Source organism: Pyxicephalus adspersus, chromosome 4 (genome assembly GCF_032062135.1).
Source record: "Pyxicephalus adspersus chromosome 4, UCB_Pads_2.0, whole genome shotgun sequence".
Lineage (NCBI taxonomy): Eukaryota > Metazoa > Chordata > Amphibia > Anura > Pyxicephalidae > Pyxicephalus > Pyxicephalus adspersus.
Window position 1 is genome coordinate 76,815,370 of NC_092861.1, and position 15,842 is coordinate 76,831,211.

The following is a 15,842-nucleotide window of genomic DNA, read 5'->3' on the forward strand; positions in this document are numbered from 1 at the left end:
TTACTCTGAGATTTTATTGTTTCTATCTATGTGGTTTTTATGTATTGTGTTCTTTTTTCCCAATAAAATAAAAAATAAAGAATGTTAAAAAAAAAAAAAAACGTACAGCAGCTCCTACATCTACAGGAAACAATCTCTAAGAAAGCATTGATAAAATCACTTAAAATCCATTAACACTTATCATGGTTTAGTTAAAATTATGAAAATGTACTTTTGAACTTAAGGAAAACTAACTATTTATATATTTATTGCGTTTTTTTTTTTAATACGGATAGACCAATACAAAAGATAAGAGTTCTTAAGTTCCAGACACCCTTACAAACATTTGTAGTCAGTCTTTTCAGCACATTTTTTCAGACTTAAAGAGAAAGCTTGAAAAACTCAACGTGCCATTCAGGGTTAATTTATTACTCCCAAACTTACACCTCGTCAGTTATGTAATACTGAGAAGAAGAATACCAGGACAAATAAGTTTGCAGAATAAGTGTTTTTTGTTAAAAATAAGTAATTTAGAACAGCTTAAAGTCCAACTCCAGGTTTAGGCATGTGGTGTGTTACTGTTTAGGTGTTCACGTGTCTTAACCCTTGACACCACGAATAGTACTAAAAGAGCTGCAAAGGTCCACAGCTGAGATAAAAGTAAAAAAAGTATGTTTTTATAGGACCATCTGTGGTATGACATTTTACTGTACACCAAAGCAACCAAACTAACTTGAAGCGGTTAAGCTGGGCGTAATGGATGAAATTATCAATGGCTTTATGTGTCATGCTAACAGTCCCCAATGAAACTCGCACCTGTCTCTGCAGCAAAAAGTAGCTCTACAAAGTATTGACGTAAGTGTGTGTGTGGGGGGGGGGGACGAGTACTTGCTTATGCACATTTATGATTTGTTTTTTTTTGTTTTTAAACCTTAATGACTGTATGTTTTACTATGAAAAAATATTTGGCACCTTTTATTTTAACTAGTAGGCATGAGTAGTTTTTACAGGGCTGTGTGTGAGTAAATGCAACTGATTACCTGATCATCAGAAAGTAAGATTACCTAAATTAAAAATTTTTTAGCAGTTTGTTGGTCTACAGCAATTAAATGTGTGTTAATGCAATGCCAGGAAGGCAATATATCAGCAATAATCTTGTCAATTGTTGCTGCCTATCAATCTGGGAAGGCTTAAAAGGCCATTTCCACACAACTGGAACTTTATCATTCTACAGTGAGAAAGATTTTTCCAAAAGGAAAATGCTCAGAGAATTTGCAAACAAAAAAAAAGGAAAGTTTGCTCATGACAATACATTCGAAAAAAAGTATGGCATATTTGGAAGGGTTGCCAGGAGATTATTTTCTCAAAAAAAGAACAAGTAGAATGGCTTGGGTTTGCAAAGCTGAATCTAAACAAACCACAAAAATTCTGGAACAACGTGCTTTGAACCGATGAGACAAAAGTGAAGATGTTTAGCCATAATGCAAAATGCCACATTTAGTGAAAACCAAACGCAGCATATCAGCACAAACACCATATATTAACTGTCATGATTTGGGCTCACTTTGTGGCATAGGACCTGGGCACCTTGCAGTCACTTAGTTGACCTGTGTACACTATCTGTGTGACAGGTAAAGCTTGGCTGAAATTGAGTCATCCAAAGGGATGAACTAACCTCAATAGAGATGTGCATAAATTAATGCCCACATACCTTATTGAACTGAAGCAATGTAGTAAAAAAAAAAAGTGGAATCAAGTTTCTCAGATGTTATAGACTGATAAAACCATTCAGAATACATTTACTTCAAGTTATTGCTGCCAACTATGGGGTATATATCATTTTTCACACATTCACTCCTCCATTTCTGCTTAATTTATGTTAAGAAATAATGACACAATAAAATCTATTGTGTATGGTTTGCACCTGAGGTTAGATTTAAACAATTTTTAAAACCTCAGAATTGAAAGAGGGTGCACTTTCTTTTTCCCATTAATAGAAAAATATATTGCTTGTATGATTACCTGAAATCTAATTATAAATGATCTATCATGCTTACATGTTTCAAACAATTTGAATTGGAGGAGGGAAGACATCACCTCTGTGCCAGTGCTCACTGATTTAATATTATGCATTTTGTGATGAAAGGTGATACTAAAATCTTAAGGTTGAAGACATTTAATATTGGTGTTACTCTCTGGCTAAATGGTGCTAAAAAAAGTGAAAAAGTCACAGGTTTGGCTGAACAAAAATCTGCAATCAAGGCTGGAATAAAGAAAGACTATGCACAGACAAAAAGTAGAAAAGAAAATCTAAGTGGTGACTGGAGTCAGTCTGCTATCACAGGAAAGAAAAGAAGCAACAGCCATTCAATTCTGAAAGCCCTCGAGTAACTAGGTATCGCAACCCTGATCTTAAATGAAAAACGTGCCTAAAATCATACAGATATATAGCAGCTATTTCTGCAGCAAAACTGTATTCCGCAACTGTTTTTACACGTGGCCCAATGTGCATTAGTTGGGTAGTTTAGAAATGATCTAATCGGGTACTCTAGAAACCATTCCATTTAGTTTAATGTATGAATTGGAGCATGAAATGACAAAAAGAAGCAATTTTCCTGTGCACATTTATATTCCTAAATCGCAAGAAATATGTTATCTACATTATTATTTTTCTTACACTTAGATCATCTGAGTATTTTACCCACACCATAAAATGTATAAAATAGATACCGCAGACAAGGCCAACAAAAGGAAAGAATACAGAATACAATGGCTCTTTAGGCACAGTTACTGATGTTCAGCACTGTTTAGTGATACATGTTAAGCGTAATCAATTACATTTTACAGGGTTGGCAATGTAGAAAGAACTCCAGCTGAGAGCACAATTACAATTGGCTATTTTCACCCATGCATTTATGTGGAGAAGCTTTTTGTGATATTGGTCACTTGCAGTATGATGAACCCAAGCTCGATTAGTGGTTTGAATTATATGCCTAATGCTTTGTTGCAAGGGTTTCCGCTGAAAGAATCTTGAGTATGTGAGAGTAAAGTAATGAACTTAGGTATTATTCTGAGGTGTTTTGCAGCATATTTCAATGCCTCTTTTAAATAGCTCACTCAGTGCTCATTACAATGACTACTTGGTGATATTGCAGCATCCTGGCTAAAGAGTGTGTAAGAATGTGGAACAATATTCTTCTCGGAGAGCTACAAAAGTTTATGCTTATTTGGCATTCATCTGCAGGACTGGGCTCATCCACAAAATAGATCATTGTAGCCACATATGATAAATTATCTGAAATATTGATCTGAAAACTAGAAGGGAAAAGTTTCAGCCTGCATTCTTAAAAAATTTTCACAGCCTATGATAGAGTGCTTTCTAAATGGATGCTGCATGTCAAGTAGAGTCTATCGGTAGGAAAGCTTTGCCTGCCAGTTTTAAAAAGGGTGGGCAGATCCCTCCTTAATGAATTCTGCAACTTCTAAAATGTGAAGGAATAATGCGAGGAGTCTAAAATGAGGCTCAAGTGAATCTGTATATCCCAATAGCGCAAATGTATACCTTTTACAGGTGTTTATACATTGTATGTGTGTGTAGCTATGTAAATACAACAGCTTCAGGTGACCGGGTTTTATATCAAGAACACTCCTGAAACTAGTGAAAACAAGAATAGTTTATAAAGTGATGTGACAATGTGATTTCACTTACCTAGAGTTATGCCCTCTTAATTCCTGTTGGGGACAGAATATGCAAGTAAATATTCTCAACAAAAAGAAAAAATATTGATTGGAGTGCAACTTTATGCATGCGCTGAAGCACATGACTACTCATTTCTAGCTCTATCTATCCCTACTGGCCAATGAGACTGCCCATCTAAAATGTGTGGGAAAGGAGCTTAGAGAAAGTTAGAGAAAGAAAGAAATATCTAAAGTGTTGGAGCTTTACTGGACAAAAAAACCTGGGTAATCTGCCACTGCAAGAAGGTTTGGGAGGATACTGCAGGAAGACTTTTTGTGCATGCATTGTATATATTTGGCAGTTTGCACCATTGAGTCCTTTTTAGATAATGGCAGATATTACAGTTACATGCATTTTTTTTACATTTTTAATACTTGCACTAACAAAATATTCAGTCTATAATAATTATAAAGCTTTGCAGTATTTCCAAGACTTACTGTTGGAATATATTACATAGTCTACAATGGCAGCAGATGCCCACAAAACATCCAGGAACATTTGTGCCATAGTCAGGTTTGTGTGGTAATTATATATTAACTAATTTTGTCTCTCTTTGATTATCATAATACCTGCGTGTATCTCTCCAAAGTATTTTGTGCCAGATCTGAAAAGTAATGTTTAGCATACTAACAATGCCATTCCTGCCTAAAATGTCATTTCAATTGAAGCAGGCTGCAGAGTGCGACGTCTAGACATTGACATTACTTGAAACTACAAAATGCCCAATTTTCCTAATTAACTCAAAGAGAGAATTATTTGGCATTAAACGAGTCTTACAAATTCTGTGCAAATGATTTGAAAATAGGAAAGCTTGCCAGTCCAGCAGTCACACTGTAAAATGTTCTCAAGCTGTTTCTTCAAAACATTATGTGGAACTGCCAGCTCTGGCACAAAACTGTGCCCATTCCTTTCCCTGATTGAGCAAACAGTGTTAACATGTTAAAGCCTATGTTGCCCACCTTGCTCTGGCTCAGTATAAGCACAATTGTTGGAGTGCTGTATAACAAGCACAAAACAGGAAATATCTGCACTGCATTCCAGAATCCAACTGTTCAATACAAAAAAAAAGAGGAAATGTACAAACACACAACGATAAATACACAATGATTTATTGAGCTACCTTGCAATACAAGATTTTCAGAGTTTAAAAAATTGATAACATGAAATATTTTGACAAGCTTCAACCATCAGACAAATGCTCTTTACAAAAACATTCTCATTTTAAACTTAATTATGGGTTAATATTTTTAACTTTCCAATTCTAGAACAATTGCAACAATATCCCTTGATCTTCAAAGGGTACATTCCATTAACTAATTTCTTAAAATCATAACCTGAAGCATTTCCTGTAATTATAGAATATAATACAATGCTGCAATCTATAAGATGATTTGATCTCTGTTTGCGACAACCTATTGCAATACCAGTTTGTATGTGAATGAGCTTGGATTTCTGTCAGAAAGTATGACAACAATTGTAATAATAAAGCAGATTTGCCACCAGCTAACCAGGCAAAGTTTTGAAGGACATACAGCTAATATTGGAATAAAATTACCATTTGTTTCTGCAGCTAAGCAATTTTTTTCCAGCAGTTACTATGAGCTACATTGCTTCCCACTCACACAAGGCAAAGCGCTGTTGACTATTAAACTGTTAGAAGCCAAGCATGGGTCTTAGAGATCAGATAGCAAGTAAATTGGTATGGGGCAGCATAACTGGGGGGGGGGGGTGACACTGAAAGGACAAATAAGAACACAAGAAAAAAAAAGCATGATCAAAATGAAAACATACTAAGAGAAAAAGGTAAGAGATTAACAACATTAACTCAAACAAACCTATAAAAAACAAAAATGTTTGACTGCAGCTATATGAGCTATCATTTTAATGATGTATTAAAAAAAAAAAAAAATCTACCATCCTTAACCGTCAAAGCAATACAAATTACAACTCCTATCAACCCAAAGGGTACTCAAACTGCCCATTTATATAGTATATTAGTATATAATATATTATAATATAGTATTATTGATTCACTTATTCAGTGTTTTCACTTAAATCTCCATGATTCAAAATCATAATTTTGAATGTTACAAGCAACAAAAACACTGCACTTTAGATACAAAGCCATACTCTTCCTTTGTTAAAAATAGCAAGCATTGCATTAGGAAACTCTTATATGACTTGCTAAGCTACAGACCTGAAGCTTTCGCAAACAACAGTTGTGCTAAGTGTAAAAAGCATTGGAAAACGGTTGTACCTGCTGGAGTTTGGTTTTACCTGAAGAATTTATTATTATATGTGTTATTTGTTGTAACTGATTTTTTCTGTATGCTCTAAAACACCAAAGGTAAAATGATATAGTGCACATAAAACCATACTGAAAGCAAACAAACTTGAAAACTGATAATCATTAAAAGCATGTATATTGATTTAAAACATAAATAAGAGTGGTTGGTGCTCTGAGAAGAGGTGAGAAGAATAAAAGGAACACTTCAATATTAATGTTTACAAGCCTTTAACATTGTCCCATAGCATTTTCTAAGTTTGTTTTGGACTTGACCCAACCTGCTATTGAATTTGGCCCTCTACAAACTCATACTCTGCTTAACCTGTTCCCAGTCCAATCCTGTCCATCCCTGCTTACCCTGTTTCTGGCTCCTCTACTAATGTCCTGAACAAACAAAACATAAAATGATTTTTACAAGGTTAACACAGATCAATAATAATGGCATAAGGCTTTGCACATTTAAAACAAAAAAGATCCCCTTTAAGAGATTAAACATGCTTCTCTCAAAGGAATGCAAAGGACGAAAGTGTTCAGTCAAGCAAACGGTATCAATATTTTAGCCAAGAAGCAGAGATGGATGCTCACTGAATTTACTAATATAATGTCCCACTTTCTGGATTTTAATAAGTCATGAATTAATATATGCCATTTTAACATGTTTATGTAAAAACATGCAACTCTATAATCACTTTTCTAATTTTTGCTAAAAGCCTAACATTTTTTCTTAAAGGAACATGCAGTGAGGGAAATATGCAGGCTGGTATTGACCTGTTGTGTTGTGAAAAGTGCTAGATGCCCATCTGTTGTGTTAATCCAATGCCTTTAATACTTAGATGACCTACAACATATGTGCCTGAATACTTGGTAATGAGCAGAGACTCAAAAAATACTAAAACTAGAAACAACCAAGAAACCCAATGAAATGTTGATGTAAAAACAAGTATACTTAGTATTTTACGCTCATTCCTTCTCATCACTCAATAGGCATATCCATGTTACTGCATTATTAATCCTAATTCATACAGAGATCACAAGCAGGAGTCATGCCCATTTCCATAAGAACACAACACGTATTGATAATGTTATTAATGTGTGTACTATAGATAATTTAGGTCATTAGATTATATTTTTGAAGAGAAATTGAAATCTACATACTGTGTTCAATAAAAAAGTCAGGCCTTTTTTTTTTTTTTTTTTAGTACTGCTTGAAACTGATCCTTCACCTTACTAAATACTATGCCTTGTTCAGTAGTGTCGCTGGAGGTGGCCATCCAGGCAGAGGTGGGGCTTCCTGTGCCAGTGTTTCTAGCATTGATAACATTAGGCAGTACAGTAACGACTTCTTTAAATCTCAATCCAAACCTCCTGAGACTAGCAGAAAGAGGCAACAGACCCTTAGACTTCACACTGCAGAAATTCAGATATAAATTATAGGCATTCAAACTGTAGGAAGTACACTGCTAGTTTTCAGAAGGAATTCCGGATAAACTGACACAACTGACATTTTAGGTGTTCCATATAACACAGCAGATTTTCACTTTTTGGGGTAACTTCCATTTCCAATATAATCAATCTTTTTAATTGATAATCAGATTTGTGTATCGTATTTCATTGATTAAATTGATCAAGAATTAGCTATTGGTTATCTGAGTAATTCTGTCACAAGAGTAATTAAAAGTAATCTGAATTATAAGGCTACATGGGAGCTTTAAAACCTAGAAAAATCAGAACTAGAGACAAGACTTTGGGTCAAATGAATAAATGTTAAAATATCTTCAATAAATTCCATAGCACATTTTTAGAGGCTCCCTACACACCGTGTCCTCATGTAATGTGTTACCTACCCTACACAACTGCATTTTTCTGTCTCTGCCCACTAAGCACAGATATCAGGGTGTTTTTTCTCTAATGGAAACTATCAGGCATTTTTTTCCATACACTACAACTGCACACCAACACCGGGATTTTTTTCCACGCTAGGATCCCAGAGAATTTATTTGTACAAACCACTGATTTCAGGATATCCCCAAAGTGACCCCAGGCTTTTTTTTGTAGCCAAGATCTGACACTGGGGAAACTATTCATCAGTCATTCTGATTTTAGGACATCCCCAAAGTGACCCCAGGCTTTTTTTTTGTAGCCAAGATCTGACACTGGGGAATTGTTTCCTCCCACTGACCAGCAATGCAATGGGCTCCATGATACATAATCCTTACTGCTGTGCTCCATTTAATTCATTGCATTGTCCTGACTGCTGCATTCTAAGTGCTGTGTAGTATGTAACATAGACCTGAACCCGGCACTATAATGCTGTGCATTATACAGTGTTTATTTTCTCCACATTTGCCTGTTGCTGTGTAAGTGTGTTGTTTGCAACTAAAAGTTGTGTATATTTGTTTTGTTACTATTTTTTTTCAGGTTTATGTACAGGAGACTCACACTTTACTATGGTAATTATGGGGTATTTGTATGTACAAGGACTGCAGACAGTGTTGTATGTTGGATGCAGTAAGTAGGAAAAATAGACAAATGCAATGTGAAAAGAAACCCTGTAGGGAAGAAAACAAAACAAAAAAACAATACATCATGTCATGTCGAACAGAATGAATGTAGTGGTCCATGTTGTGATGCTGGGTACCTGCAGTAAACAAGCACAAAGCAGGAACACAAATGTGCCAACATTACTATGTGCTTGTAAACTTTCAGCTTCATGCTTCTTATTTTCAATTATGAATATACAAATCAAATCGACAAATTAACATTCAGTGCGTTTTTCTCAAACTATTGAGAATTTTATTTAATAACAGATGTTTGGATTCAGTCCAAACTAATACATGCAGCAAAAGCTAACACACAAAACAGTGGGATGACTTTGCCTAATAAATCTTTCCATTGTTTTCTATACTTTACTGTGATAAATACCTGGTGGAACAAAAGAAGTATTTTCACAGCACACCAGACAAGCTCTATTCATCAGTCATTCTAAATGCTGAGCTATAATTTTGATACTTTTTTCTAAAGGTCAACTACGTGAGTTACAAACTATTTAAACTATATTTACAGATACATTATATTGTTCCTTCAAGTAAACAGTATTTTTATAAGATGATTGTTGGCATTGTCATCCTTGTTATCATCAAATGCACACTTTAGCCTCTCTGTACAATAATTAAAAAATTCTAAAAGTATAGCTGAAAGAAACTGTATTTATCATGACTTTCTGTCTCACTGACACAAGAGGTGAGTTTTAGGAAATCTTCCTAAGTAAGGGAATTTTTATCAAAGACAGCAGTTTTAGTTTCCATTTTGATTGTTGTAAGTAAAACCTCTCCAGTGAAGACACAGCAAAAGAAACAAATCCTTTCTCACCCAAACACTGAAGTCTGGACACCCCCGTGTGCTATACTACAGGTGCATTTTTATATTTTGTAAACATCAGTTTTGCATTCTGAATGGTACCTACATGTGCTGTGATTACAAAACATGAAATAGTACGCTGTGAATATAGATTAGTATGAACCATATGCAAAGAAGTGCCGTCAAGAGCCATTACATAGCTGCAATTTGCACAGCAATCAGCAAACCCCTCACCATCCTCTACATGCCAGTACCTAGGCCATATCAAGGGTTCCTCAGGTAATGTGTGTTTGCTATCCATGTTAGTTTGACATAGGAATCATAACAGGGATGTTTGTTTTTTAACCTTCATTAGAGGTTTTCTCAAAAGGATTCTGCAGGAAGTTAACATGGTTAAATATGTGAATCACCATAAATCACAGATATATTTGGGATCAAATGATCACTAGATCAACATCTTTTGATCTGCAAGGCCAGAGTTGTGTATGGGGTGGAAGGCACAGGGACCTGTGATGTTGCTTCAGCTGCCAGGCTTCCTACATTATCAGCTGTCAATCTCAAGGTATTTTGAGACAAGCCGGGATGTATTGCTGCCTCTGCTGTCACAAACTGACTTTTGGGTCCTTGCAGGTACCCTGTGCATCTAAAGTTATCATTATCATCCTTTCACAAGAAGCCCACAGACGCAGATGAAAGTGGTGGGATCAACATGTATGTATTACTGCTCTCATAAAAACAGCAGTAAAAATATATGCTACTATAATAAACTAGCAAAACACAAAAAAGGGACTATTTAAACAATGTTAGTATTTGGTGGGGGGACTGCGCATGCGTGTGGACGGGTAGGACGCTCTCCTTTAGGCTCCCGGTCCCGCGCCCTGCATACGGCTGGCAAAACACCGCTTACCGGCATCAAGATGGGACGCAGATCTCAGCGCAGTGTCAGGCTGCAGGGAGACACACCGCGGCCACGTGAAATCGGCTCCTTCTTTCATAAAAACATTCATGCCCTTATCCACGTAGATCAAGTAGGGTTTATGCCTTCCAGGGAAGCCCGGGATAATACCCTGAGAGCCATTTCATGGATTCATGCAGCGGCCTCTTCTGACAGCTCTTCGCTTCTGCTCTCCACCGATGCAGAAAAAGCCTTCGATAGAGTGGACTGGGACTTTATGCTGGCCACGCTCCGTAGCATGGGCATGGGGAAAAAGATGTTGACTTGGATCCAGGCTTTATACTCGTCCCCTTCTGCATCGGTCAGGGTGAACGGAGCAGTGTCTCACCTTTCAGTATCTCTAATGGCACTAGACAAGGCTGTCCCCTATCCTCCCTTATTTTTATTTTGTCTCTGGAGCCTCTATTGTCAGCAATACGTTCTAATCCCAATATTCAGGGCCTTATGCTAAATGGTTGTGAGCATAAGGTGGCAGCTTATGCAGATGACCTTCTTTTCATCAGCACTAACCCTCTTACATCCCTACCGAACCTTATTCACACAATACGGGAATATGGGTTGGTGTCAAACTTTAAGATCAACTACTCTAACTCTAACTACTAAATCTGCAGCTATGAGTATCTCTATGCCTCAGACCCTTCGATCTCGTCTCATTCCATCTTTCTCTTTTAAATGGGACGATAAGGCGCTGCAGTACCTGGGGACTCGGATTCCAGCGGACCTGTCTCAGCTCTATGCTCTAAATTTCGCTCCCATTCTCACTGCTATTAACAAAGATTTAGAGCAGTGGCCTTCTCTGTCTCTGTCCTGGCTAGGCCGCATACAGGCAGTGAAAATGAACGTCCTGCCACGGATCCTGTACCTTATCCAGGCTTTGCCAATGTCTTTGCCGGCCTCATTCTTCAAATCATTACATTCTAAGGTATTCCACTTTATTTGGGGTAAAAAAGGGCCATAGACTTAGCAGGAGTCTATTATTCAGAAGCAAGAACGGTGGGGGTCTGGGCGTCCCTAATTTCTCTCTATACTACATGGCGACCCAAATGGTCCGAATTTTAGACTGGTTCCGACATGGGGAGTTTAAACAATGGATAGGTGTGGAACAATCCTTCATACGCAAGAGAAATTTAATATGATATGGGGTAGCTGGATTTATTATCGTGACACCCTGGAGTTCAGGCGCCACCTGGATCCGAGCCGCTCAGGTTGAGAGAAAGGGACTTGGAGTATCTTGGGTCGTATTTACATACTTGTTTTCTTAGCACCTTATTTTTTCTCTCCCCTATGTACCTCGATTGTCCAATGATGATGATATGTCTGTAACTGCACCACAAGTAATTTCTTTGCATTTGATATGATGTGCTATGTGCAATGCAACGGTCTTTGTTTCCTATACTAACACCTGTACTGTTCAGTTTTGCCCTAAGGCTATATTGTTCTTGCCTGTGTTGTTTTTCTGTTTTTTTTTTTTCAAAATAAAATAAAAATAAAGAATGTTAAAAAAAAAAAAAGTATTTGGTTTCACTGAGACTTTAAAAATGAATTTGATACAAATTAAAAAAAATAAAATAAATCAAAACAGCTAAGCTGAAAGAAGGGTGTGAAAGTTTAGATATGCTTAAAGTTCAACTCCAGCTAATGCATCTCTGGATTTCTTTTAAATAGAGCATGGGAAAACACAACAGGAAATAATTGGAAAATTCCTCCAAAATGCTGTAAAACCTAAGATAATAAAAACACTTTCCATTATATTTGCACAGCTGAGAGGTGTACAACTAAGCAATTTCTGATACCTTAAAATAAACAGAAATCATGTAAATTGCTCATGTGCAGGTTCACAACAACGAGACATGTAGCTGAAAAAAAATAAGTTTTCCCTTTTGCTATCTTTTCCTACCTTGAACATTCACATTTAAGGATCTACAACAGATATGAATATAGGATACTAAGTTTTGACAGGCAGTTTTTACAAAACTCACTCGACATGTGTAATGATATAAAAAAAAAAGGAATTTTAATTTGCCAAGAATAAATATGAAGCTGAAATGTATGCAGTTTAGTTTTAACACTAATTGCACAGCTAATGGATAAAAACTAAAACTATTTTCCAATTGAAAAGGCCAAAATTAAAATATTATTTTTCCCAAATGCATAAAACCACAGATCTGGAATTATGCATATATTTCCATGTACTGATCATGTTTTCTTTCTAAGTGAAAACCTGCAATTTCTCATGGGAAATAACTAAATTAAAGACATGGACGCTTAGAAGCTTCTCATGCACTGAATGCAATTACCTGCTTCGGCAATGTATTCTCTAGGGCATAACAATCATGACAATATTCTTGTCTCCCAACATACTTTACAAACCTAAAATATTTGTTAATTCTCTTTTAACTGTAAAGTAAACCTGATATTGGGCTACCAAAGCAGCAAAATAATGCAACCTATCAGTATAAAAAAAAAGCCACTACAAGCTTCTGTGTGGACAAATAATGGTTACATGTATCCCTACCACTCCAAGGCACTTGTTTTAAACAATGGCATGTCTAATATCTTATAATGAAATTAAGACATCTCTTAGTGTGACACCAAGGTTAGGAAAACCATTCCCTATTGTCACCTACAATGAGTGGGTGATAGATGGAAGTTGCAAGCACACAATTAGCCAAACAGCTGAACAGGCAAGTTTTGCTTGCTTTGGTTATATTCTTCAAAACAAGTATTTGTATAATATTTTTAAATGTAAAAATGTGGGATGAACTCAGGTTTTGTTGCCTCATTTTTTAAAAGATACAACCATGTAGTAGGTATGTTTAAGAATTATGCTCAGTGGTTGACAGATTACTGACAAAACAGGGTGAAGGGAACAAACCTGGAAGGAAAATTTGTTCAGCAGGGCAAAGAGCATTTCTTGTCAGTAAAGCAGGAGATAGTAATGGAGTCTATCTATATTTGCACCTTGGAGGGCAGAAGAAAGCATATCAGAATTACTAAACTATTAAGGGTCTACACTCTGGTGGCACAATACTAAAGCAAACCCGGTTTGATATTAGTGCTTGTGAGATTTTAGATATTTTCCACCACCATATTAATATAAGAAAAGTGTGTGCTGCTGCATAAAATGCAAGTGACGTGTTTTCACAAACCCGTATCAGGAGCTTGTACACCACTGCGGATTTGACTCTGCCATTACTTTTCATTAAATCTTGAGGGTACAAACTCTGATAATCTAGTTAGATGTTCTGGAACTGAGCCCTACTGCCATTAGTTTTGTACTTTCTGATTCAACATGAAGATTACTGGTTCTTCTAGCAGTATCCTCAATTAAAAAAAAAAAAAAAAAAAAGAGTGATCTGACACAAATTATGACACCCCTTGCAACACCTAAAGCAAGTTGGAGAAGACCTAAACGCAGATGCTTTGCTGGACTCCCCAAGAAATAAATAAGTAGTTTGCCTGTATATACCAAAAAGTTGGAATATCAGTTTATAAAGGACTGAACTTTTAAATGTCATTAAAACTATATTTTAATATTCAGTTCAGGTCTTCCGCTGCTTGAAAACACAATGACACTAGAAAAGAATAACAGATGAGGATGCTGAAATAGTTAAAAAATTCTGCTAAATATGTAATTCTGCATTAACATTCTTATATGGCTAAACTGGCAGAGGCGATAAGGAAATACACTCAATCTTTAATCAGAGTAGAGATACAAGTGGCACTAAGTAGGGCATGAAGCCCCATGCTAATTGCAACTTCTCAAACGAAAGCACATTTAACAAACCAGCAGGAAATATATATATAAAAAAATGGAAAGCTTGTTGAAATGTTTGTTTCAAGCTACTCTGAAATCTGAAAGAGTTAAAAAGTAACAGTAACAAACCCATGTTTTTTTATCTTGTGAACATAATTTACAGGACTAACAAGTTCAAGGACAAGGTCAAACTGAAGGAGAATTTAGCTCTTACCTGCTTTTCAGCATGGCCGTAGTCAGATCCTTGGTTAGGCAAAAAATATGAAATATGCCCATTGTTTTTTGCTAGCTCCCTCAAGGCCATGGCTGTCCGCACAGTGGAGTTTCTGGCATGAACAAAAACCATTACCTTCAAAAGAAAAACATATATAAATATATATAAGCAATGTAAAAGAGTACATGCTAGCTAAGTCATTTGAACAAAGAGTATTCCTACGCACAGTTTATATACGCTTTTTATAAGTTTAGTTAGATAACCAGAAGACAATAGTTTTCTTGTAAAACCATGTGGGTTATTTATTAGGACAAAAAACAGTTAAAGTGCAAAACAATACCTAAAAATCAATTTGCTGTTGTGTTACTGACATGTCCACACTTTATGTATTTAGTGAAAAAGAAAAAATGTTTTGTATTGCAATCTACTATATATGGGGACATATTCTGATTATTTTCTTAAGAATAAAGTAATCCCTTTTATAATAACTAAATTATTTACAGTCTACAAGCATAATTAAAGTACCAGTTACAACTTAAACGGGCAACATTTGTTTTCTTTAGGTTTCTCTTTTTGCAGTGTTTACATCCTGTAGACACTTTGAGTCTAATTTATTTAAGCGATCCCAGACTGGTGAAGAGAGACTATCATGGGAGAACCTGGATGATGCAGTAAATCTGCAATGGTTTGAAAACATTTACCAATTTTTAGCAAATAATTTTTTACCAAATCTATTCCAGGTTTGCCGGATTTTTGCAGCATTTAACAGGTGGTGTAGTAAGGGACATCTATACTTTTTACTGAACATGGTGGAGATGTGAACCCAAAACCAGCCAGTTTTTTTTATTACATTCACCACTGTGCATCAAAATGATTGTAAAAGCGGCCAGCTCCAAAATATATGTAGCAAGGTGCCCCTGTCCTTCTTACACCGCCAACAGAGAGAACTAGTCTCCGGGGTACATTTTTGCCAGGACCACAGGCGTTCTGTACAATCTTGTCAAGATTTTGTAATTGGTTTCTTGGTACTGATTGCTAGTAGAGGCCTTGTGGCCGTAAAAGAACACCTGCTCTCTTTGCTGTTCCGAGAAGGTCATTTGCAACTCTCTCCCATTTTTCAACATATGCTGGTGTATATCCCAAATATTGTGTTAAAATCAATTGATAGGAATGTGACAGGGCATCCCGCATAGGACCCTCTACAATGCAAGACTGCTCTAATGCTCTAAAGTGCCTATTAGATTGCTGCGGAGCAGGCAGGGAAGCTAAAAAGTGTTTAAGTTGTAGCGTTCTCCATGGACCCAAAAAAGGCATCCATTGGTCCGTCTGTAATTGGGCTCAGTATCCCACCCATTGGTGGAGATAAACTGCCTAAACCATTCCATCCCCAACCTTCTCCATTGTTTAAATACTAGGTCTGTGAAACTGGGCGAGAATATGCTGGATGACCCAACACTGGCTTGAGCCAGTACCTCAGGCGGCGCTCATGCTAGCAGATGTAAAGGTACAAGAAATAATGTATCTTCAATACGAATCCAGCTTTTAATATCTCTT

General features: G+C 36.4%; 1 protein-coding gene across 1 annotated transcript in view; it reads right to left on the minus strand.

Moving 5' to 3' along the window:
• Window positions 1–15,842, minus strand: part of ASCC3 (activating signal cointegrator 1 complex subunit 3) — a 322,696-nt gene that overhangs the window by 157,595 nt on the left and 149,259 nt on the right. The window contains exon 14 of the mRNA XM_072410198.1: window positions 14,289–14,423. Coding sequence (XP_072266299.1) covers window positions 14,289–14,423 — 135 coding nt within the window. The remainder of the gene's footprint in view (window positions 1–14,288; window positions 14,424–15,842) is intronic.